General features: G+C 36.0%; 1 protein-coding gene across 1 annotated transcript; it reads left to right on the top strand.

The window, feature by feature from the left end:
* The first annotated feature begins 5935 nt into the window (after positions 1–5935).
* On the top strand, positions 5936–8226 carry tmem271 (transmembrane protein 271). Its single transcript, XM_088918004.1, has one exon. The coding sequence runs from the start codon at positions 6161–6163 to the stop codon at positions 6950–6952; it is 792 nt and encodes a 263-aa protein (XP_088774130.1). The 5' UTR covers positions 5936–6160; the 3' UTR covers positions 6953–8226.
* The last annotated feature ends 19113 nt before the right edge of the window (positions 8227–27339 follow it).

The raw sequence follows: 27339 nt of genomic DNA, 5'->3' as shown, positions 1-27339 counted from the left end.
AAAAAAATGCTTATAGCATTTGTTAGTTCTATACGTTTAAGGAAACCTTTGTTGTCTGTATATTTTATATTGGCTTTTAATTCCATTCTCTTTTTTCTTCACATGCCATGCAAGGAGCTCACTGAATAATATGTACGAAAACTGTAGATGCCAAAATTTGAAATCGAGCCTGATTGTGATTTTTCAGGTCACAAAGGTAAGAGCAATGGCTTGAAGAAAGTCATTAGAGGCATTTATAGAGCAAACTGTGCACCCTATGTATCACATGCAACGTGACTGGAGAAACAGACAGCAGATTTCAAAGTCAGTTAGGCATTTAGAATCCAGGGCTGCCATCTGGTCTCATATATCCAGAACACTTTGAGACAGAGCAGGATTTGAAAATTGGCTCCAAATGGATGAAAATGAATGCATATGGTGAGCACGAAAGCTTTGGCAAAATGGAATATTTTAAATGTAGCAGTCTTCACTTTAATACAAGTTTTTCAGCAAAAAGTTCATGTTTCTTCAAACATAAATTTTATGTTTGTAAAGTTTATGTTTTCATATTTTGCAGTTTGCAAACTGTTAACTAGTAACCCCAATTTACTCAGGCATGACCTAATCAAGGAAATGCTACTTAATAGCAACTCATTCCAGTTTCATTATGCCACTGATATAGGTATTCACTGGCATATTTATATCTGTCTAAGCACAATTAGGAGATTTACAACATGTCCTTAAAAATATTATTGTTTTGGTCCTGAAATGCATAATGCACAATGAAAATGCAACAGCCTATGTTTTACTTTGTTAATGCATTAAGCACATACCATTATGTGGTATAACCATACCACATACAGTACATTTTTTTAACATGTTAAATAGTGATCGTTTCTTGCTTGTTTAAGTAGTATTGTTTCTTAGGATAACACAACACTCAGCTCACATCACATGATTTCAAGAATAGGTGCTTAGTGTTAAAATTGCCAAAACGATAAGAAAGTCAAGAAAAGTCCTAACTTTAATTTATGCAAGAGCAGAAAAAGACAAGACCCCACTTGAGTAATAAAGATTGCCTCGCTGTAATCGGTATGATTGAACGCAACCTACCATGTTGCCCAGAATCTGAGATGTTTTGCCTCAGCAATCAGCAGACCAGTGCGGAAAAACCAGAAAACCACCTATGTGAGGGACAGGCCACAATTTGGAAGGCAGAGGGTCACTAAACTAGCCCAGCACCATAAAAATCAACTGATCTGTCTTTATAATAATTGTCAGACTGCTGTTGCTGCATCCTGGAAAATTGTGAGAAGACATAACATCCACATCAGAAGGAAAGCTATTTTACCACCTGCATGAAAGTGATCTGTATAGAAGCCATTCAGGGGAAACATTTTGACAGCTGAGAGATTAAATCAACATCTTCTATAGGCACAAAAACAGAGGTAGCAGTACAAGGAGTAGTGAAGTGTTTTTTATTCAACAATAAATGAATATTGTCATTGACAGACCTGAAAAAAGACTGTGTATGGAGATGTGAAAAACTACTGTATATGCTTGACAGTTGCATTGTTCGAGCCACCTGATAGGCTGATGGAATTCTGATGATGTAAGGAGGTATCTCCTTTAACATAAGAACACCTTTAGTGCACTGAACCGTTACTTTTTCCATCCTGGAGTGTCGACACAGAATCATACAGTGAAAGAATTACAATCCAATGACTTCAAGAAAAAAAGTCTTTCAGTGGCCAACTTTGTCTCCTGACCTGAAGCTAATGAAACAGTGGTCCAATACACCAACTGTCCAATACCTGTGTGATCAGCCTTTGTCAGCCAGTGGTAGCTTCACAGGAAGATTGGTACAACATCCCACAGAAGACTATCCAGAAGTTATTCAGGTCTGGGCATGGTCAGCTCCTGTACTAATTTTCATTTTACTGCAAATGTGCCCTCTTTCATACAGAAAACGAACGATTTCTTTCATCTGTATTGTGTTCATATTTTCTGTTTGATATCTACATTTGATATTCATGATAAAATCCTTTAATCCATTTATGATGCACATCACCATAGTTTTCTTTTTGCACATTTGTTTTTTTAAGACTTTGGTGATGTCTCACACCTCTTTGCTTGTACAAAGAAACATCTGTTTACCATAAATGGCAGTGAAAATCATGATTCTGATTAACTTATAAAATATAAATCTAGAAAACTCCAAGGATTTGCCCCTGTACATAAAAAAATAATAAAAAGGCTGTAATATTCATAATACTAATATATTTGATACCCTGTTTCAATTAAAGAGATTGGAAAGGTTTTTGGCTATTGGTTCAGTAGATTTGTTTTATTAGAATTCTAAGTATACCTGACAAATTCTAATTATTCTTTATGAAACAATACTCTAAAATCAATTCCATTCAGTTTCTATTTTGACACTGATTTATTATGAATGATTTTTCATATACTGTATTATTTTCATTAGTATTCCTCAGTTAAATACATATTGTATATTACTTTTTGTTGTATTAAAGGTGTTTGCAATTTATGTTAGCTTTAGAAAAACATTCACCTAATACACCTCACGTCTTTTGTTAGCTATGTGGTCCATGTACATTCTTGACAGTGTATTTTCCATGTTTTAAAATGAGAAATAAAGTACATTCCTAGAGCTTCTTGATTCTTACCATTTTCAAGCTCCGCTGTTTTCTCAGACCCAGAGTGCATTGTGTCTGAGTTCTAATAATATGTATTCAAACAGATTTTCAATGTTTTTCTCATTTCAAAGGCAGCTGTTTTTTTAATTTGTATATTATTTTACAATTGCCACCAAACAATAACAAATGATTATATGGACAGTATATGTGCACAATATCCAGGACTACGTTTTCATTTTGCCCTGCTGCAGTTTAAAAGGAATGGTACTGTATCTAAAACCATGTTTTCAATGAAGGTTGAGTATAAAAACAGTATCATATACACTACATTCTAATCATCTAAAAGAAAGTAGTTTAAAGATTTTTATAACTTCTCTCAGCAAGTCTGTGTAGGCCTCTTACCACACTCTCAATATTTTCCATTCGTTTCAGTAGTTCAGGTTATTCAGTACCAAGGATAGCGCCCCTAAGAGATTCGAAAAAGTACGGTAAAAAGGAGCGTAAAATTTGAGTGTTAGCAGGTTAGTGGGGAGTGTATCCTTACACAGATATGGCTCGTTAAACTGATAGAAACAAAAATACATATTTATTGTTACATAGCTGCAATTTTGTTTTTTTTTTCCTGAACTGAACTTTTTTAAATTTGGAGATTATTGTATTCTTTATCCCTTTTGTGGGATGTTTTGTATAATTGTATAATGTTAGCATGCACAGAGGGGTTGGGCAGCCAGTTGACCTTGGACCCCTAGAGGTTTTTTTCTCCTTACAGAGGAGTTTTTGGTTCCTCTCCTCCGTTGTCTTCTGGCTTTTTCTCTGTCTGTATTGTAAGGTCGTGTACTGTCACACAGCTTTGTTAAGTGCCTTGGGGCAAACTTGTTGTGAAAGGTGCTATATCATAATAAATTGAATTGAATTGAATGTTTTTGTTACTGCTTCATTATAATAAAAAATGAAACGACTGAAGCACTGTCATAACCTGAACCAAACAAATCACTAAAACTAAAGAAAACGTTCTATAAACCCGACTAACTGAAACAATATGCACAAGGATTTGCGTTTGTAGAAAAAAAAACAATTAAAAGATTAAAGAGACTGTTGTTGTACAGATATGTCAAAATTAAAAAAAAGAGTCCGAGAAAGGAAAAGTAAATGAAAAAAGGAATGTAAATGAAAGTAATTTTCTTAACAGGTGGTGCATTGCTGCTTGACACAACTTGTTCACCCATATACTGTAAATCACTAGAGAGTTTGACAAAACCCATTAAACATAAGGAGATTAATATTTGTTACTCAATAAATTTCATCCAGCAACACCCAGCTTAATGAAACCGCTTTTCATCATGAGAATCAATTAGGGTGCGTGATAACACGCACTTCACAGTAAATTACCATTTGAAGCGCTTCTTCAATCCAATAGCCATAAGTTGCTCTTTTTAGACGTCAAATGAAACTAAACCATTTTAATTTTTCTATTTATTCATACAGTATCAATGTAACTGAGAAGAAATCCCACATCTGTAAAATAAGAAAGCCAGCCATTCAAATAGGCTGCATGGCATTTTAAACTTTCACGCGTGTGTACAAATCTTGTGTGGAGTGTCAGTATCTGAAAGAAGACATAACCAAAACTGTTAAACTAATATTCAACTGTTAATGCACTATTTGTGCATATTTCAAGCCCCGAAAGCGCACGTTACGAGCAGCCCATTAGAGAAAACAGAATATGATGTGGCCTTAAATGGAAGTCTGCTTGTTACATATTTAACTTTTTTAAAAAATGTTGTTTGTGACATTGTATGCCACTTGGAGCTTCGTGGTTTTTTAAAAGTGTATATATTTATATCCTCCCTTCCACCCCAAATCCATAACTCACACAACCCGTACAGATACTGTATCCTTGAGTGATCAGTGAGTAAAACCATTTCTGTTCTTGAACATTTTACTTCAGCTGCTGAGGAAAAACCCGAACGTTAATTCTAGTAAAGTAACACGAACTGTATTAAGATAGCACTGGATTCCAAGCATCCTAATAACATACATTATTTAAGACATTGATTTTAGGAGGAATATTGTATTTCGTGTTCAGACTAGAGGGGTTTGAGTAAAATCGCTTGACTCACAATGGAATTCAGTTTACTTGCAAAGAAAATAATTTCAAAGCAGACAAAAAGCTTTGATTCGGCTGAAATAAATGTATATCGATCCTAAACTGGCAGCAAGGACAAATGATGCAGGGCAGTATCTTTATCATATTAAGGACATGATATAAGGGAAGAATGGTGTTTTCATTTACTCCTTAGGAAACCAAAAAAAGTATGCGTTGAACAAAACAATATACACAACACACAAATGCGCGAGTATTTCCACAAATTCTTGCGTTTACCATTAACCTGTACCCCGCCGACCAAAAAGGTTTGTAGAGTAAGCCGAAAGAGACGAATGCTAACTTCTTTTCTAGCAATTAAAGTAAAATATAAAACCTCGCTGCATGGGTTAGCAAACTGTTTTTATTACGTGGAATCCTCGCTCGGCAGAAGAATTAAAAACATTGGACCGGGATAAATTTAGCACAGGAAAACCGCAGTCAGTCAGGTAATGACAACATAATGCTACCCAATCACATTTGTTAGCAGGTTTTGTCACCTCATTAGAACATCATCTTCTGGGGAAACTGCTGAACCAAAATGTTTCCTTGTGTTTACTGTGTTTGCTTGTTTCCAAAAAGCCATCACAATGAACTACACCTACCGTATCATTGGTGTCACTTCATGATCTCACTGAAAATAAAACATAATGTCATTTTTCCTCATATAAGAACTGACTGTGATCTATACTTGTGCGGCAATTAAGGCCTATAAATATTGTACAAGGGGTGTCAGGATTTTGGTATTTAATACCTCATCCTTCCGACCTACACCTCCCTTCCAAGTTGAATAACTGCGTGAAACTTTGCTGCACTCAAGGTGGAAATATGATTTGCAACAGCATTCACAATTACATATGTCTGTATTATGAATAATATTCATGTCCGTATGTTTGCAATTTCAGCCAAGTTCAACTGTGTTAAATCTTCTAAGTTATTCTGCGCGCATAGCAGTACTCCCCCTGCAGCGTTCCGTCCGACAGGCTGTATGATCTCTACGGAAAATGATCCCTCATAGCACAAGAAAGGCTTGGGAACTGGCTTTCACCAATCTGCTTTTTTATTTCAGATATTACATTTCGCGATGTGGTTGCTTACATAATGTGAATGGGGGGTGGATGTCATGAGGTTAATCATTACCTTTAGGTTTGATATCAGAAGTTCTTTCTGCAGTAGGAGACCGCTTTTACTATCAATAATTAATCCATTTTTGAAGCAGCGGGAAAGGGGGAGAGAGCGAGCAGCTCGAGAGATCCTCGTTTTGAAGAGCAATCATCGGCGAATCATGTCACAATCTGACAGCTCTCCGAGAAGGGCTGATGAGGAGGACAAAGGAGGATGAAGGAGGGAAAGGAAACGGGAGAGGTAGAGGAGGAATATAATGAAGTTGAGTGGGAAAGGACTGTGTGCCGTCGTTTCCAACAGCCTCCTCTTAGTCTGTGCCCTGAGTGCCGTAGCTGTCGGAATCAAATGCTTCTTGCAGGGCACAGAGGTAAAAGTGCATTTTCACCTGGGAACAGCGGCCGGGGCTTTTTATTCCGGAGTGTTGGTCTGTCTTGGTCAAGTGCTGCTCGGGTTCGCCCTGCTATGCTGCAAAGAAAAGCCGGGGAGCCAGAATTTCTTCCTCCTGGGTGTCTTGGTGTTCATGCTTGGGATTCTCACTGCCTTCTCGGGAGCCGTGATAGACGGCGACACCGTGTCCCTGGTCGAGAGAAAACATTCCCACTACTGTCTGGACTCGCTGGATTTAAATCCCATCTGCGAGCAGTTAAAGGATTATCAAAGGAGTCTGGTTGTATCCACCATTCTTAACACCTTGGAATGTCTGTTGGGGCTTATAAACTTGGTGATCATCAAAAGGTATAAATCGGCTCAGTTCTACAGACGGAGACTTTCTCAGAGACAGAGCGTGGGGGCTATTCTATTCAACGAGGAACAGGACTTTTCTGTCGGGGAATTCCAGCCTGTTTCTTACATTAATTTAGGGGTTTTCAATGTTTTTGATGAGGCAGGCGTGGAGGTACAATGTGGTGGCCATCCCTCGGTTGAGCTCCCAGGCTACTCGCCAAGCGACCCAGAACTAAACCATTCCTATCCCTTTTCATACCCTCTTCCAAACGAGTTGCCACCCGCATACGAAGACATTTTCCCTGGGGAAGCCAGCAACAAATAGCACCTCGTCTCAAACGTTGCAAACGGGCAAGAATGTGCAGTGACAATCATTTGCTGTTCACCACAATTGGGACCTTGTAATCTTTAACACTGAAATAAGTCGTTATAATATCTTACAATTTTCACCCTTTCTTCCAACAAAGCGTTTTTTTTTTCTAACTTTTAAAGGCAGCAGGAGGAGCATACGTTTTCTCGGTGTAGGAAACTGCAGATCTCCCCTAAGCAGCATAATTTCAAGCCGCTGAGCTAAAGCTGTTCGGGGAAGTCGATGTGGATTAAAAAAAACTCAGTTGAGAAAATAAAAAAAAGTTAACGGTAAGAATGTTGCGATTAGTAACACATGAAATCACATAGGTATTCTGTTATACTGTAGCAATTATAGATCCTTTACATTTCCATATCACTCTGATGATGTGTTTGTGTAAAGATTTTTTGAAACATTGATTCTGTTCCACATATTAATAAAAGTTTCGTCATATTCAGTCCTCCAATATGAAAATTGACGCACAGTGAGATATGACGATAATGAAAGCAGAATATGTATTAGGCCTGCTTAATTACTAAGATATGAATAAATGATAATATAATGTATTCGTTTAAATTAAAATTGCGTGAACTACAAGCACAAAAGTTTGTGAAACGTGGATAAAGAATGGCGTTTCATTTTACAATATTAACGCAGAAATATTTTTTCAAGTAACATCTCTCGCCTGTTTGCCTTTACCTACTAAGTATGACATCCTCTTCAGATAAATCATAACTGTTAGAAATTGTGTATAGACAATGTCTATACATATTTTAATGTTTAACATTTTATTACATTCTCAGAAATGCTGCATTGAGTCTTCGCAGGTATATTAAACATAACGAGGCAATGAAAAGTATACTTGATTTCTGTTGTATGGTTTTCCACATGTGGTAACTTTCCATCTTGATAGTACGTTTAAAGTTATATGTATATATATTGCGAAGACATTGGGACTATTATGTTGCTGTGATATTTAAGGATTTTCACGGGTTAAAAGAGCTAAAAGAAGGTTATGTCATTAGAAAATTATTTTGTGCGCTTTTATAATATGTATAAGTATTACAAATGTGCAATGAACTCAGCTAATTAGGAAATATCGATAATATACAGAGTTTAATATTTATATACGAATGTATTTGCACTTTACTTTTTAAATTTCCCTCCCAAACCTGTTTGCAGACGTAGCAAATGTAACAAGTTTTAATAAAAATGTGCCTGCGCTCATCGTTGACGGTGAGATATTTCAGCTTGTCTAACGTTTACCATTCTTAACTCCCTTTGTTGTTTAGTAGGCAGGATTTTGTGTTAGCACATAAGGACATACGTCAAGTTTGCTACAGTATATGTCGTACGTAGCAAGATACATAATTATAGAATTAATTCATAACACATCTCCAGACTGAGTCTTAACAAGTGCAACAGAAATAGATAAATAAAAACAACTGTGGCACTATAAAGCCTAATTTATTAATTTGTTTAGCATGCTATTTGCCCACCAACAATGGAAATTAATACCCCCATAAACTATTTTGATGAAGTACAGTACTTACGGAGCTCTCCACGGTACTTCAAAGTACAGTAGTGCACTGTGTCGAGAACGTGGGCTTAAGATTTCTCTTTGCTTGGAGAAATACGTTGCTGAGTTTCTGGCTTTTAGCAGTTACAGCAAGTCAACGAAAATGGGTATAACATTCAAGAACTGATTGTCAAAAGACTCCCGACCTCAGCATCTGTTTTGCATGGCAGATGAAGCTTCGTCTTAACTTTGGTGTGATGTTTCTGGTTTTCTGCGATCAGGTAATATTGTATCTCCCTTTCCCACAAAACTGGAAAGGACGAAGTAAAGAAATATATGATTAAGCGCTATCTACCTCTGAAGACTCAAGGCTCCCTAGTAAGCTGTAAGATAAATTATTTTAATTTTATATTGAGAAACAGCAACATAATAATGTATTTGTTTGCATGTTCTGTCAAAATGAATTTACAACATGATAAAGTTGTACATTGAGCCATTGGCATTATACAATATGACAAAAAAATTCTGCAGGCCCATAAAGCAATTAACCTTAACAAGAGCATAATCTTGTATTAACTGTGTGGTAAGGAACTTTGATGAAGGGAGTGATAAATCTGAAACACGTTTTAGATAATTAACAAGAAGAAGACATGATTTTTAACAACTGCCATGCCTTTGTTAATAAACACTAATAGTGTAACTTGTTTTCTCCTTACTTTTGTTATTACTCCAGTGACAAGAATGACCTTTGCTTTGTGTGTTTTCAGTTAACTGTCAGTGAGGGGCTTTGTTATTTTTTCCTGACACCTGGTTAGTTAACATTACACATACAGTACACTAACTTGTGAACATGTTTTTCCTATTTTAACTGGTAGCCAAATATACTCTAATTTAAATTCGAACTTTCCTCTTCTAATTTAATTGGATTTCTGGATTATTGTTTCTCATTTAACTACTTTAGTGTTTATGCAAACATTATGATAGTCATGCCTTATTTTTCTCAGTGTTTATTTTGAGTATGGGGTGTAGATATAAATCTATATAACTAGCATAAAAAGCAAGATACAGAACCACTAACACATGCATATTTACAATACTTAATGACAGCCTATGACTGTAGATATGTTTAGAAAATGTCTATGTACTGTACTGATAGCTTACTTATACTACTTTATCCCACTGCTCTCATGGAATAAGTTTGTGTGTTGAAAAGAATTTGGAAAAGAAAAAAAAAGTGGTCATTAGACCCATTTAAGTATACATATGAAAATGCAAACAATTAAATTACTTTTTGGAGTTATGCAATTTCCCAAAGCATGGATGAGCAATATGTACTGTATAAAGATAAAAATGAATCTTATGTTTTGGAAACCCTGAGTTTTCCATTGAAAACATTTATTTGAACTGCAGTTTAGTTTCTAGGCCAGTTAAATAAAGACAGCAAAATAATTTGATTTAAAAAGTCTTTTCAATACAATTGCAGTCAGCTGCCTTCTCATTGATGTGTGTTACCATAAATAAAACATAAAAAATGTTTTCCAAAACTACTGATCCAGCTCTTCTACTCTTCCAGTAAAGGTGTTTGGCACAGACAGCTGCTTAGTTATAAAATAGAGCTAATTGTCAAATTGGTCAATCATTTAATGTGTTGGTTTGGCAAAGATCCTGTACTTAAGAATGGTTACAAATAAGAGGGGGTCATAATTAACCTCTATATCAAGTTTATACAGTATATAGTAGCTAATTATGCTACCAAGCCTGATGTTAATAGATTGGAATGTTTAGTTTTCGGATAACCCCTGCCAAAAAATCTATAGACCCATAAAAACTGGTACATTACTTAACTGATGGGCAGTTTTTCAAAGCTATTTCTTGAGAAAAAAAATCAAATCCCAAATCCCAGAGTTCCAGTGTATTAAAATGGGAAGACAAAAACACATCCATTTCTCCTAGTTTGGGTTTTGTGCATTGATTAGTGTCTGATATCAATTGTCTTATAGGACTCTAATGCCTTTTATAATATGCTGGCAGGGTCCTATTCTTAAAAGCGAACGCATAACCTTCATGCTAATGTGTTATTATTGAACCACTCCTGTTCAGCTCTTGGATTTGTAGGTATCATTTTGTTTATGGGGCTTCACACAGTTCTCATACTGTATAGGTGAACAGACAGCCAACTTTGGCAGTCTTCCAGGTCCTGACACAAGCAATGGTATTTTTACTCAGGAAAAACAGTTGCAAATGTGTGTGTATATTAAACACAACAAAAGTAGTCGAATCACCCAGCAACAGCTTGGGGAAGAAAGCAACACTTATATTTCATTCCCACCATTCAAGTAATGGATTATTACCTTAATTTTGGAAAAACACTCAATGATTGCACTGCTCCATCATGTTACTAAAATACCATTAGTTAACCGTGAGTAATTAAAGATAAAAGCTAATTTATAGAGTAAGGATTAAGCCCCACTTACTGTACATTGAGCCTTAATAAGACCTTTACACAGGACCAAGTTAGCATGACACTTCAGTAACTTGTTGATTGTTTCTTCTTAATAAATAAAAAAAGCTCATGCATTTCCTGAAATGATTCAGGATTGTCTTAAAACTTCAGAAATGGAAGTTTCAAAACAAGAAGTCTAGAACATCTAGAAAGGTAGTCTAGAAAATTTGATAATCACAGTATCTTTAGAACAGATCTAAACCATTGCTGAACAAAAGAACCATGTTCATAAGACATGTTTGTGGGTTTTTTCCTAGTGAGAGAACAAAACAATTGTGTTGTAAAGCAATGAATTTTGTGTTTTAAACAGTAGTTTCTGATAACTAGGGTCTGCTGTGCTTTTCAAGAACTATTTGTGGAACTGAGCATAATGCAAAACATGTTGCAGAATATAACCAAAATGTCTGTGGTGGAGACTCACAAATTAGTTCTTTCAAATTATCCCAGTGAAACTTTTGACATTGAATGGCAAAGCTCTCTGTGAAGGAAAGGACAGTAAACAATGTGAACTAACAGTCATATAGGTGGTGGTGGATGCAAAGTTTATGATGTGTAGAAGCAGTCTTGATTTTTGTCAGAAATAAGCTTTGTTTCCAAATTGCTTATCATGTCACTTTTCCCTTTTACACATTTAATAATAATGTAATAATACGCATAATAATCCAGGTGTTATGCATAATGTGTAAGCAGGATCTCCCAAATACATACAAGTACCTTGCACAGTGTTTATTTTTTTAAGGTTACAGTAATAACTCTTTGGAGTGGCAATTGAAATTTGTTATACACATAACATAATCCACAAATTCAAAGAAATATACAGAAAGCAGTAATTATATAACTGATATGAAAGAAAAAGAGTAATTATTGCATAAGTATTCAAATCCTTTGTTGTGGCAGACCTAAATGAATTTAGGTGCAGAAAATTACCTTAATGGTTTACACAATTAGTGGAATGGCCTTTGACTATATAGTAAAATACACCTATTTCAGGAAGGTCCTTCAGTCAGTGAATTTCAAACAAAGATTCAACCATGAAGACCAAGAAGTTTTCAGAACAACTCAGATAAAGGTGTATAAAAGGCACAGGCCAGAAGAAGGGTATAAAAGCATTTCAAAGACCCTTAATATCTCTTTGAGTATAGTGAATGTGATCATTAAAAAGATGGGAACATACAGTAGATGGTGCAAAGTACTGTCAAATCAAAGCAGGAAATCCTGCTTCAGACCTACAGTAGAACTGGGGCATAAATGTACCTTTCAGCAGGACAAAAATCCAAAGCACAAGGGCAAAGTAGTAGAAGTATTGGAGTGGCTTATGAATAAGAAAGTGAATGTCCTTGAGTACCCCAGTTAAATTGAATTGAATTGAATCCTATTAAGAATCTTTGCAAAGACTTGAAATCTGCTGCTCATATGTGATTCCCAAGCAACCTGTGGGAGCTAATCTGCCACGAAGAATGGGAAAACATTGCAACAGGCTGATGTAGAAAGTTGGTAATGGATCATCCAAAAAGACTTGTGTCTATAATGGGTGCCAAAAAACCTTCCATTAAATATTGTGTTAGGGAATCTGAATACTTGTGTAATCAACATATTTCAGTTTATTGTCTTTAACGTTAGCTGACATTTACTGCAACTTATCTTACCTTAACAATAATCATTTTGAGCATTCAGGTTTGGAATTACATATTAAGTTAAAAAATGTTATGTATAATTTTGTAATTTCACAAAATGGGTCAATATTTGAAGGATCTGAATACTTTTACAAGGCACTGTAATTGTCATATAGGTTCTTCAAGATACAACTGAACAGCAGAAGAACAAGTTAAATATGTTTTATAGATGTTCTGTATTAATGCTACAGGAGAGGCAAACCTATGAAACTTATCCAACTGTTTTTTTAATAACCTGTGACCTTTCACCACGTTTCAGGATTGCTGGAGATATAACACTTATTTTCTAAAATGCCGGCAGCAATTTCACCATCCATAATTTTAATTATATAATTCCTCTTTTTTTCCAGAGGTGAATATCTTGGATTAGTAAAGCTAAAGATTCTGAAATTTGATTATGTATTAAAACATTGTCAATGAGTTAAGGCTAAAATATTGTTTTAGTGGAGAACCTCATCTAAACATTACAGGATGCCTCAACACAACAACGACACAAGTGAAGCAAAACACTAAACATAGAACACACACAAGGTACTGCACATTCATAAACCAAAAGCTCTGGGCAAAAGATGTAGACATTCAAGCAGAAGTGATGTTTATACCATGAGCGCAGTAGTTGTGTAGAAAAGTTAAACAGTTCTGCTATCTTGGTTGATAATAATGGTAATGTGACAAGGTTCTTTAATTATAGATTAATGCAGAGTAATTTAGTTCAAATTATTTTACATTTTCTTGTAGCTGTTACATAATTACAATCCTCATCTTAATACAAATGAGATAAACCCAAGGTTTTCTGCAATATGTTACCTTTGTAATTTATAGGGCAGTTTCCTCTGTGAAAGTTTGTGACTAGCCTATAAAATGGTCTATGCTATAGCTATTTCTATTTTTTTCAAAATAATTTTGAGAACTTGTATTGCATTCCACAAACACCCTATCGGTTCTAAGAATACTTCTATTGAAGTTCTAGTTGTTTAGTACAGTAGTTATGTTTTTTTGCTAAAGTATTTTTGGTAATATTATTTTCACACATTTAGCAGTAAATTAAAGTCAGAGTTTTTATAATTCTATGTAAATTGAACATTAAGTGAATGTGTAGGAGTATGTTTTGTGCTGATAGCCTTATCATTAGAATAGTAAAACAGGCATCAGGGTTTTATATAAAACATCTTAGGCATCTATAAAACTTTCATTTTGACTGCTCTCATACTTGACATTTCAAAAAAAAAAATTAATTAAATGCCTAGGAACCCTATATTATCTCAAACGCCCGCTGAGTTATAAGGGGGTTTCTTACAAAGGAATAAAAAAGCCTCAGTGTTCATATTCACATCTAAATAAACCTTCTTAGGAAACAGTTTTATGCAGCAAATATGCACAAAACATCCATCTAAGTGGATTTAAATAAAGACCACAAGGTCATAAAAAATCTGATGGAGAAGGCAGGGATGGAAGGTTTCAAACAGTCCTTACTATGTACCATATTCTCATTATCCTCCGATGTGTCTCCCTTTGTGTTAAAATAGATCTCTATATTCATTTCAGTAGCTGCTGGAAACAAACATACTGTACAGTTATCTGGGTGATGTCAGTCATAAGACGCCACATGAAAAACAATGTATCATTTGTGTTCTTGCTTATTCTGCTGCTTTAATGATATTTGATTCTGGATAGTGATGAAGTATGCATAATACAATGATGGAAAAAGCCCTTATCTGCAGTTCAATGCCTTGAGAACCGGGTGAGTGTTTTTATTTCCCTTTACCTTCTGTTGTGTTACTTTCTTGTTTTTGGAGTGTGTAGTGTAAGTGAGGATAGATGTACAGTATAGATTTGACTTTCAGAAGCGCATTGAATCAGAACAATTCAATGGTTTATTGAGTCCCTTATGTGCCCTGCATTGAGTGTGGTGGAGAGCCAGGCACTGAATATATGATAGTAGGAAGCCAGGATTCACTTTGTACATTTGTGCTCCCCACTCCTCCTGCTGTACATGAGAAGAATGGAATCCAATGCTATATTACCACTGTAACTAGGTCTGCCCCACCCAAGGCTAGAAATTGAGAAGCTGCGAAATTCACACCTGGATTGTTAGGTTTTAATAACTCTGGAGTTGTGGCAGGAAGGATGTAGCATTAATGTCAATATATACAGTACTAATGACTGCATTAACAAACTGTTTTTAAAGTATAGAGATGATCACCTAAGATAACCAACTTTTTAGCAGGTTTTGGTTTAGCAGCACAAGTTTATCCTGTTCTATAAACAAGAGCTGTAAATATTAATGGTCTATGCACGGCACACATAAAATAATATAGCAAAAGGCTGAATTCCCAATGTACTGTACTGTATATTATGTACTTCTGTTTCTATTAAGAGTGGAATGCTTTATCGAACTATACAGTAAAGCAACATTAAAAATATTTTTAAAAAGCAGATTGTCAAATGAATATTAGTAGAAAGTTATCTTCATTTATCTTTAGCTGAAATCGAGTCTTATGGTTTTTTTTCACCACTTTTCAGAGCAAAGAAGCTGGAGCACAATTCACTTCTCTCTGATAGCTAATGCTTTCCAAGTATGTCAGGAAAGAGCTGGTGTTCATCAAACAAAGATACGTGTGGCACATCATATTGATCTGTCCAAGAGCAATCTCCTACTGCTGTTTCATCAGGATATAGTGCAGTTTGAGACACATTTTGCGGGAACATGTGGTGAATTGTCAGATGAAAGAAAAAAATGCTCACTGTAAGCATGTAGTTTGTACCCCCTAGACAAAAACCCAATCAGACAGGTCTAGAAACGTGGCCTGGGATTGCTATCAATACTTTCCGTCTTAATGGGTAAACATCAATATGAATGAACAGAAAATACTGCAAGGACATCTTGTATAAGCTATACAGCATATACAGTACAGTACATTATTAAAGGCCAAAATTAAATTCTTGTAACAAATGAAAATAAACAGCAATGGAATTATAGGTCATGAACCTATAAATTATTCTACTACTAATAATACAGTACATTATCAGCCAACAGCTAACATCATACCTTGGTGAACAAAAACTAATCACTGCCATTAGTCATATTTTCAGGTCAAACAATTTACAGGAACTATTAATTTTTTATTAATAACAAATGCATTTTTAAGCCCAATCAAAGAGTTACCAAAGTTTCTGAGCAACCTAGAACAAGTAAAAGAAATATGTAAAAGGATGCTGACTAATTCTATGGGTGGACTGTAAATACTGAAAGGATAACCACCAAGGATTTGCTGAATGATTTGATACAAGTCAAATCAACCTTTCAAACAGAATGATACAGTGAAGAAAGTCACGAGCAGATGATGAATAAAACACAAAGCCCTTCTCAGAAAATACATAAACTACATACGGGAAAATATATACTGTATGCTTTGTCAGTGTGAAAACTTCATGTCTGACATAACAAAATGACTCTGAAGCAGCAGATTTTAATGTTAGCTAAAAAGGGAGTCTTAATTCCACCCATTGCCTGTAGCTTGTAAAGATAATTCCATTGTGGTATGGACCTACTTTATGTCATTAGGGAGCTGTGACCTTTCGTGTGATTGCAGCCAGCATTAATGCAGCTGCTGTACAAATTGTACAGTAGCAAAACATACTATCGGCAGAATAGATAAAGGACCTAGTGCTCCTGGGCACAGTGAACATGATTTAACAATTCAGTATAAACATAGTCACAAACAGCTTTAATGAAACAATAAATAATCTAAAGAGGCAGAGAACTGAAGTGCAGCTTTGAAGTGCTGGAAATTTTCTGATTTGGCTTCAACTGAAATAGCATGCATGATGACAAGTTAAGAAATCAACATTGTGTAATGCGACATGAGCCACAGATTGATTTAGTCAACTCTAACATCTTTCCTAGCATAATACCAACTTGTATTTCTTTTCTCAAATTCTATGCTTTAATATATTGTATAGCTACATTTTGTCTTAATTCAATGTGAATATAATGTGACTTTATATGTTGTATACTACTATTTATTTCCTATGGTTTATGGTCCACACTACTATGTATGCTCTGTGTGGGACACTGACTTTGTTGTGGCTCAGACTGTGCCTTACTATGCCTGCTAAATATTCTACCAGAGAAACAGAAAAGCTTTCTTGAAGCTGAATGTGATGCAGAGATTCTATGAATGCATCCAGGAGTGCTTTCTCAGCGTGCTTGTCAGCAGGGTGCAACGTTAATTTGCTTCTTCTTGGACAAACCTAGGGATCCGTTCTGAGGAGCTGTCTAAGTTAGCTATACTTACTAGGTGTAATATGCCCATGTGATCGCCTATTTCCAAACAAAGCTCTATCAGATCTGCTTAATTAGTAAAATAATAATATGGTAATACTTTATTTTAAGCATAAATATTAAATTTTTAAAGGTGGCGTGGTGATGCAATGGTTAGCATTTCTGCCTTGCAGTGCAAGGGCACTGGGTTCAATTCCTAGGGTGCTGTCTGAGAGGAGATTGTATGTTCTAACTGTATTTTTGTCTGCTTCCTACTGTACATGTGATTCAGTTTCCTCCAACAGTCCAAATACATACTAGTAGGTTAGTTGGCTTCTGGGAAAATTGCCCTGCCTCCCCTGCTATCCTGTATAAGATAAAGCAATTAGAAAATCAATTGATGTCATTACCCTGTATTAATCTTTAGCTTTTGATGTTTTTGGAAACATAAAAAACAGTTAAGTTATAAAGTAGGCTTCATTAGGCTTCCAAAATGACTGAAATCTTAAGTGTCATGCAAAGTATGTGACCTATTCAGTGGTTATTAATTTTGTGCCCTTTTTCATTTGAGTGATTCAGGTACAGTACCTTGGCAAGCCTTCCTTTCTGCTCCTTACTCTTCCTCAGGGTTTATTATTAGATCCCCTCATAAGAACATAGGAATAGGTACAAACGAGAAGAAGCCATTCTGCACATCTACAGTACCTTGTTTCGTACATACTGTATTAGATAATTGATCCTAGGATTTCATCCAGCTGTTTCATGAAAGAAGCTGTGGTTTCAGCTTCAACAACACGGCTCTGTAACTTGTTCTATACTTCTACAAGCCCCTGGACAAAGAAGTGCTTCTTGTTCTCAGTTTGAAATGCCCTTCCCTAGGGTAACCCCTCTCCTAAAATAGATGGAAAATGATCAAATAGAAGTGAAAGCATTTGACAAAAATGCATTTGCTAGTCACATCATTAGGAGCTTCACTGTCCAACAGATATTCTGTCAATGACAGGCAATGTGTGGATCAACAGGGGATCTACCATGAAAGTACAATAATAATAATAATAATAATAATAATAATAATAATAATAATAATAATAATAATTCCTTACGCTTATATAGTGCTTTTCTGGACACTCCACTCAAAGCGCTTAACAGGTAATGGGGACTCCCCTCCACCACCACGGACGTGCAGTATCCACCTGGTTGGACGGCAGCCATAGTGCGCCAGAACGCTCACCACACATCAGCTATTAGTGGGGAGGAGAACAGAGTAATGAAGCCAATTTTATAGATGGGGATTATTAGTAGGTCATGATTGGTAGAGGCCAACAACCCTACTCTTTTTGAGAAATGCCCTGGGATTTTTAATGAAGACAGACAGTCAGGACATCGGTCTTACAACTCAGCCGAAAGACAGTGCCTTTTTATAGTATAGTGTCTCCGTCACTATATTGGGGGCATTAAGACCCACACAGAGCACAGAGTTAGAGCCACCTACTGGCCCCACTTACACCATACCACTAAATCTGTGGCCATCTTTGAAAGCCATCCAAGTTTTGTACACTAATATTCCTGGCTCCCATTATTTCTTCTTGTATAACAGCCATTCCTTTCATCTTCTTCTGCCAAGAACCTCATTATCATTATTGACCATCCCATCTCCTAGTCCTAACTAATGTCTTCTCTGACATTAGTTCCAGATTGTTCAAGATATTTCCTCTTGATCAATGCTTTCAGGATCCTTCCATTCCTTATCAACTATTTTACACAACTCTTTGTCTAGGTCGTGGTACTCTCTTATCTGGTCTATTACAACACCTTCTTGGGTGTCTTGCTACCAGTGCTACCCGCCTACTTCCACACGTAAAAAATTCTGTGGCTCGCCTCAACTTTCTTGTTTTTTCTCCTTTCCTTTATCAACACTTCCATCCCTCCACTGGCTTCTTAAGACAACATACATCTAAATAAAGACCTTATGTTTCTCCTGCTCATGCCTCAACCACTCTACTTCTGCCTTTGTTCAGTCTCTTCTTTCTCCCTACACTCCCCTCTCCATTCTTCCACTTTCAACGCCCAATGGTTGTCCACCCTCAGTGGAATGAGATACCTGTGGAAGTAAGAACTTCTCACTCCCTAATTTTTGTTTTCCTCCTGCTCCTTTGTTTAGATAGCACCAGTGAACATTCAGCTTTGAATAAATTCTCATCCCTCACTAGGTGTAAATACTCTATAAATATGTCTATTAAGAGTGGAATGCTCTTATTCAATATGTCATTCTAATGTTTTCTCAAAATGGTAATGTAATTTGCTAAACGTATTCACTCTAGGCCTCTGATATACAGTATACTAACTGGGATGTACATTATTATGTGTCTGTTTTTGGGCTTTATTGCTGTCCCCATCACGAACTCAAAATAAATTGCTGCAACATTTTAGAGTGATCAGGTTTGAGGGAATTATGCATAGATCAAGGGATGATTTGTCCTTTAATCCTGATTTTTCCTTCATATGATTTTCATAGCTTTTAGAAAATTAGGAAATCTTACAACTACAAAATAGAACCTTTGAAACAAAGCACAAGTCTCCAGAGATATGCAGAAGGTAATTTTCAAGTGAAAATGGAGTACAGGTATTTTCTGTATTTCCACTCTGATAGAAAATAAGGTTATTCATAATGTATAATCATGTTCTTTATCCAGTAAAAGATCCATTTAGTTTATTTATATTAAAATACATAATAAACATACTGTAATAAAATATAATTATCATTAAATATAACTAGTACATCCTCCTATTTTCTCATATCAATCTGGCATTCTCAGATGTACTCAAATGTAAAAAATGTTTCTGAGAAGCACCAGTTTGTCTCAGAAGCTATAGTTAAGTGCATTGCATACATGTAGCAAATTAATTAGAAGATATTAGCCATTAGTGCTTTGCAATTTGTGTCTGTTGGTGTTCAATCAATAAATGAAGCAGGCAATAGCCGACTTAATAGTCAAATTTGTTTCAGTGGTTTCTGGCAAACAGTAAATTCATTGTTCCCTTTTTCTTGAGAATACTCTGACCAGGATAGTGACCAAAAGTAAATTATTCAAATTTGGATATGGTCCTTTTTTCCACTTGGGAAGTGTCCATTAACATGCATTTAAGCAAGTAATGCCAGCCAGCATCATTAATAGGCTTCTCAGTTTTAAATTACTGCTGATCACGTGTAATTTGTGATCTGCTCTTCTAAAACAAGCTTTTTTGATTACATATCTTTAATGTATTAAATAGTATTAACCCACCATGTAATCATTAATTACAATTGCAAAACTTTAGTAATGTATTTTTGTTTTTGCTTTTTTAGTTCCAATTCCATTGTTAATGTTTTAGAAACAATAAACAGGGTCTAGTTTCATAGAATACCTGAAGTATTAGATTTGGAGACTGTGTTTTGACAAATAAACTTGACACTTAAACTCAAGGAAAGCATTAAAAGAAATGTATTCAATTTATTTTTACACAATAATTTGAATGTACAAAAATCATTGTACTGTCGATAACTTATTTTCTAGATTTTTGGGGATGTCACAATCACATCAAAATAAAAAAAATACTACAGTAAAATTTACTCTCTGCTTTATAGTTATGCAAACAATTCAACTTTGACCTTAACTGACCTTGATAGATTCTCTGGAAAAAAAGAGAAATAAAAAACTACAGATGAAATGCAACATTTCCATTTCATCTGGTTGTAGTTAAGGAAGGTTTATATTTTAAAGAAAGGCAAATTGAAAATGGGTTTATATATCTATATTTTAGTAGTTCAGGTGGGTAGCTGCGTCAGCATGCGTAGGCTGCAAAGGAACAAGTAATAGGTTTATTCCATGTTGAAAAGACAAGAAAGAAAACACAACATTTTGGCCGTGGAGCCTTCTTCAGATGTGAGCTCACACCTGAGGAAGGCTCCACGGCTGAAACGTTGTGTTTTCTTTCTTCTCTTTTCAGCATGGAATAAACCTATTACTTGTATCTATATTTTATACCTTTCAGGGTTATATACTGTATATAAACTATATGTTATGTTATGTCACTGTCAGTTATGGGATAAATATTACTCAGCTCTGATTTTTTCACAGCATCTACAGTACTTTCTTATTTACTGAAGACATTAATATGCAAGGAAAGCTATTGATTCCAATACTCTTTAGATGCAGCATATCAATCTACAGTACATCTGTGGACATAATTTTAGAAAAATAAAAAATACCGATTTCCGATATTGATTAAGTGCTTTTGGCATCATTTAGCTCATTTAGCTCATTCATGATTGACTTTGAACTGCTGCATAAGCACTAAATCACTTTGTTAGTGAGGCACTTGATTGTGCACAAAATGATGAGGAGATTTGACCTGTGAGTATCAATCCTGTTGAAAAGAAGGAAAAGTACAGAAGTAACCAACACGCACATGTCAGCATCATAAAAAACAATGCTTTTGTGACAACAGTATGCTGAAGCCTGGACTAAATCAGCACACTGTTGCTCTCCATGAAAGTGTTTAGCTACACATGTTATGTATTATGTAGATGACCCAAAACCAATTGATGAGAAGGTTCAAATTTGATGATTTGGACAGTAGTCTCTAGTCATTACAGAACTCCACTTGTAGCAGTTGATGGAGACCTGACACTGTCATACTATGTTACATTGATGAAGTCCCGAGACCTCACTTTCTACAGACTCATCCTCATGTGACAACCTCTCAGCAGCACAATGGCTGTCCTCATGCTGCTCATGTGAGATAAGAATATGACAGCTTTACCTGGGATGCCTTGCGTCCTAAAATGACTAACCTCATTGAGCAAATGTAGGATATAATGGAATACATGTGGCATTCAGGTGTGTAATAACATTAAACTTCACTCACAACAATTTTTTTTTCCTGTGACTACTATCTACTGCGCTGCTTCAGTAATTATCAACCACAACTGCATCCAATCATCTACTATTTAAATGATTTCCTCTGTTCATTCACTGCTTAGTCTTGAAGCTAACTACAGTCTCTGCATTCCCTCCATTCTGCTCGTGTTGCTGTCTGGTTTTGACCCTCGTCTAATAACAAACTTTGATTTGCATTTTGACCCTTGCTTTCTCTGAAATTAGACCTTGTGTTTTTCTCTATGTTTTTGACCACGATTCTGCCTATTGTTTTTCTTTGCATCCCTAGTTTCTCGATCATGCCTATCCTGTTCCTGACAAATTCAGGATCATTCACAATCATCACATTAGGGCACAGAGAGCAGTGAACAGGCACATGCTTGTCCAGGCTGTATGAGAGAAATGGGATGCAAGCCCACAACACAGCTTTTGCAACCTGGTGCAAAGCATGCATTACAGATGGACAACTTTGTATGGCTTTCAAAGGTGGCCAAACATGCTACTAGCCTGTGACTTTCACAGTAGATCACCTGTTGAGCCACACATTGCCTGCAAATGACAGAATATCTTTATTGGATGGAGAAGCTCCTAAAACTTTGACTAGTAAATTAATTTGTGTATAATGCTTTCACTTTCATTTTATTGCTTTCCATCGATTTTAGAAGAGGGGTTACCCGAAAACATCCCAGGATCCCAGGATCCCAGAATACTTCTATACACTTATCAAATTATAAGTCTAAGATTGAAAAAATTTTAAAAATATAGTACAAACTTAATTAACACATGAAGATAAGGATAATCTTTGTTGGGGAAATTGGTTAATATAATAAGTAATCGTCTGACTTGATTAAAATTCAAATCCATGTTGTTAGACCACATTGAATAAAACCTCCACATCTCTTAAATGCAAGATTATCTACAGTATAGTTCCACATACAAAAAATAACATCTGAATAAATAATACGGTTTCAGCTGAAACTGATCCCTTTACTTACCTCCCGCTGTGAGAGTCAATTTAAATTGAAATAAAAGTTTTATTTTTAAAAATAAATCTTTCACTTAATCCTTTCTGATAAGACTGCTTTTTTTTTATTCTGAAACAGCTCCTTGCTGTTTCAGAGATCCAGAAAAAAAGTTTTTTTTTAAAGTGTTATAGTTTCCTATCATCCATCTCTCCATGATCTTACCACTTTATCCTATTCAGGGTCTCAGGGGAGCCAGAGCCTATCCTGGCAAGCAATGGGTGCAAAGCAGGAGGATACATCCTGGACAGGATGCCAGTCCGTCACACAGACACGCACAATTACATCATCAAAGCCAATTTAAACTACAAGTATGTCTTCGCACTGTTGGAGAAAATCAAAGCTTCTGGTGAAAATCCATGCGAACATGGGGAGAACATACGAACCCCACACAGATAGCAACCCAGGTCCCCAGCTCTGTGAGGTACAGTAGCAATGCTAACCACTGCATCATCATGCCACCCCAGTTTCCTTTCAGTGTTCTAAGAAATGTTCAAGGCAGACAACACAAGCCTTTGAAAAGCTTCCACTAATATCTAATCCCTCTCTTTTAGTATTGAGATATGAGCAGGTGTTTATTCCCATCAGGCAATGCCAGCACCAGCTTAGCACTGCAGGAAATTACTTTGAATAAAACGGCCTCCTGCTACAGTACATTGCGTTTGCTTGATTTATTGCGTGTTTTGCATTTATTGTGAGTTCCTCAGATGCATTTGCAGTAATTGGAAACTCTTGCCTAGTCTCTGAGGCTTTATTTCCACAATGTACGCCAATAAAATCTGCCGTATTCATTGGGCCGCATTATCTGTTACATTCAAGGTGGACCAATAAAAAAAATCATTACTATTACGTCTCGCAGTCTGTAGCCATTTTATATTTAGACCTAATAAATTATCAGAATTTGTAAGTAATCTTATGCCTAATTCTTAGCAGAAATGTGAGGCAGAATGCGTTCACAATTTGCTTAGTAGAACATCAAAGAAAATCTGCTGTCTTTAAGCAGTTTCTCAAATCAAGGACTTCATTAGAGATCAGAGTGTTGATACACTCTCACTTCTTTGAGTTCTTGGTTTGAAGACTGTTGTCATTTTTCTGGAACACAGTGCATGCAACATTCTAGATCCTGATCTGCCTTCACCAAAAGAAATTAATTTCTACATTTCACTCCAAAACCTATAAGGTGTTCTACATTTAATTACACACCATTTTAGACACAAAGCATTGATCAACATATAAACAAAGCACTGATTAATGTTTCAATGCCCTCTTGTGTTATAGAACTGAGAGGGGATAATATTGAATTATTAATTTTTAATTGAATTTATTTAGGAACAGCTGTCTCCTATAGTTTATTTAGGTTGCTTGATAATAGAATGATCATTTGTATTTAGCTGATATTTTTTAGGGACCCATAATGAAGATGCCTACAGTATTCACAGGGTAGGACATCTTGAATCTTAGGGTAAGACTGGATGGTCTCATAGTTGCTGGATCAGTTTTGTCTCCATTTTTATGAATTCAGTAGTTTGGTCAAACAATAATTAAGGTGAAGAAAAGACGTGAGGTTTATTAGGTTAAGTCACCTCATTGATGAGAACAATCATCAGTTCATAAGAGCTATTGGACCCCCCACTACAATGAACCAGGGATCTGCTCCACAGGTGAAGGTGGAGTGGAGAAAGGGATGAGTATGTATTTTTCTCTCCAGTTCTCCATTAAATGATAGACAATAAGGTTCCTAGGTTTGGATGTACAGTACCATATTTGTCTTAAAGGTGAATTAGTTTGGAGCCTTTAATATTATGTTTTTGAAGTATAACTATTATTCTTCTATTATCCACCTGTTTGTGCTTCTGCCAGTCGCAGGCTCATTCAGACTCTGCTTTAAATTGTAAATCCCAATTTTAGACTTTCAGAGATTGAAAGTCAAAGATTATTATATTACAGTTGCAATTTTCCAATCACTCTATCATAGCTATTCCATTAATGCTGTCTTTATTATTTAAATAAGAATCCCTCTCCTCATAGGTGCCTTTGCAAGCTGGTTTAAGCAGTTATCATTAACTATAGCAGTTTCAGTTTCTGCATTCCCCTTTGCATTATCCAGATTTATGTACGGAAAATTAGGACATGTCATAAATCTTCCCTTTGCCACATAATTGACCATTCAGCAAACAACCTATCTGCATTAGAATCTCTACTGTTTAAACCCTTAGAAATGTTTTTCATTTAGTGTAACCCATCTAGATCCTAAACTGCCTATACCCTCTGTGCACACACCTGAAGAAAGCTCCTGAGGCAGAACATGTTAGTTTCATTTCTTTTTAGTTTGTGTTTTCTTGGGATTAACCTGTACTTGATCCTTTGCAGATGGCATGCTGACAAAACTCCCTGTTCTATCCTCCACAGGAGCACCTTGCCAGAAATTTCTTGAAATCTGGGGCATATAGAAAGGGATCAGCAGAGGGCTAAGAGGTCTTTAGCTGAAGGGAAGATGTCTTTGGCAAGTAGGAGGCTTTTTTAAATCTAGAGCAAGAGTGGAACTGGTTATTGAAAGGGAATGAATTGAAAGGAAGCAGCATGGTGGTGCAGTGGGTTAGTATTCCTACACCTGTGGTGCTATCTGTGTGGAGTTAGTAGCTTAGTTGGGAAAAGTGGCCCCAGTTTGAATGTGTGTCTGTCTGTATATACCTGTCCTGTATTGGACTGGTGTCCTGTCTGTGGTGTAGCCTGCCTCCTGCTCATTGGTAGCCCAGGAGAGGCTTCATTTCCCCTGGGATCCTTCATTGGATGAAACAGAAAATGAATGGAATTGAAAGCAGAACGGGCTGGAGGATCACTGAGACTTTAATCAGACTGAGACACGAAATGGCTTTATTGAGGGTTTTTTTGTGAAGCCGGGAAAGTTCTAAAATTCTTACTTTAATTAATTACTTAATATGAATAATTACTTTAGTTATCTAATTGGCTACTGCACCCATTTTTCAATTCATGACTTTTATGGTTTTGTTTTGTCCTTGCCCCAGCTTAATGGCACATTTCAGTTCTACTATATACAGTTGGTTGTTTTTTTTTTTTACAGTGCTCAAGGAAATGATTTTAGCAGTGTGACAATGGAGAACTCGCACACAACAGACAGAAGTATTCATGAGAAAACTGTACTCGTCACATTGACATTATCTGATTTAACTTCAGCAGACAAGACGTGGAGAAAGGAGGAGAGAAACAATTATAAATATTACCACAACAATAAATATAATCAAAGCTGACACATACTGTATACCTTTTACATTAACACAAATACTTAAACAGTGTAAATATTGTAAATAGAGCTAACTGTGATATTCTGATTAGGAACGCGTGTGAGTCTTTTGTGTTGTTGGCAACACAATTTACTTGCTTTTGGTTTGTGAATAGCAACAAGTGAATTAGTTGGACAAAATTTGAACAAGCTTTGTGTTTAAATGTGCATCCATGTCCCATGTTAATTGTTGGGAATGTTAAGTACAGTAGATGAATGGTTGGAGAGTTGTTGGATGTTTTATTAATGGTGAATAGTTGTGGAAAACACAAAGATCATCACTTTCAGGCCAGTTTTAATTGGTAATAATTTGTTTCACTGTATTTTAAGTCATCTGTTGTCTTTTTAAATCTACAACATGTCAAGCATGTCAAGGTTCACGGTGCTATTGCTTTGATTGCAAAGAGGAAAAGTGTGAATAAAAGAGATATAGTGTTCGTTTGCAAATGTCAGTGGAAACCCTGGAGTAAAAGTGAAACTGCTAAGCTAAGGAAATATATAGATGGTTTCAAGAGGGCATTGCTCTGTAAAACAAGGTGGTGTTGCCAGCTCTACAAAGATAAAAAATAATGCTCAAAAAAATCCTGGCAAAATCATGGTCTAAATCAGGGATTGGCAAGTAGTCTTTAAATGCTGCATTTATGGTTTTCACTCCTTCTCAGAGCTTAATTGAACTGATTATGTGGATGAGAAGGGAGATCAGCATGCTTTTCTGTCTTTAATCATGTAATGTACAGTAATTGAAAGGTGTCTCTAAAAGCTATAGAAGCCTGCCAGTCAAATACTTCTTTTTACCTGTAAATGGGCAAAATACATTTTCATCATTTTAATTTGCCAGAAAGTCATTGTTCATCGTATATGGTACATGTTTTTTTTAAATCTTGAGTAACACTGCAGAAGATACCAGCGCTAATGGCTTGTTGTATTTGCCTTTATACCAGTTTCCTGTATTCTTTGCCCTAGGATACAGCTTGCCTGTCCTGATTATGAGCTCTTGATCTGCCTGTGCCTCAGTATGATAATTCCCTAGAGTCTCTTTCATGACCAGTTCTCAGCATTGCTTCAATGGTATTTGTGCCATGACAACAACAGACATGGAACAAGAAAACACTGCAGGCACATCCCAGCTGTGAAAGTCTGTTGATGGTTTTCCCAAAAGTAA

Source organism: Atractosteus spatula, chromosome 1 (assembly GCF_055471065.1).
Source record: "Atractosteus spatula isolate fAtrSpa1 chromosome 1, fAtrSpa1.hap1, whole genome shotgun sequence".
NCBI classification, from domain to species: domain Eukaryota; kingdom Metazoa; phylum Chordata; class Actinopteri; order Semionotiformes; family Lepisosteidae; genus Atractosteus; species Atractosteus spatula.
The sequence above is the reverse complement of the archived record's forward strand: the minus strand, read 5'-3'. Positions and strand labels throughout refer to the sequence as shown.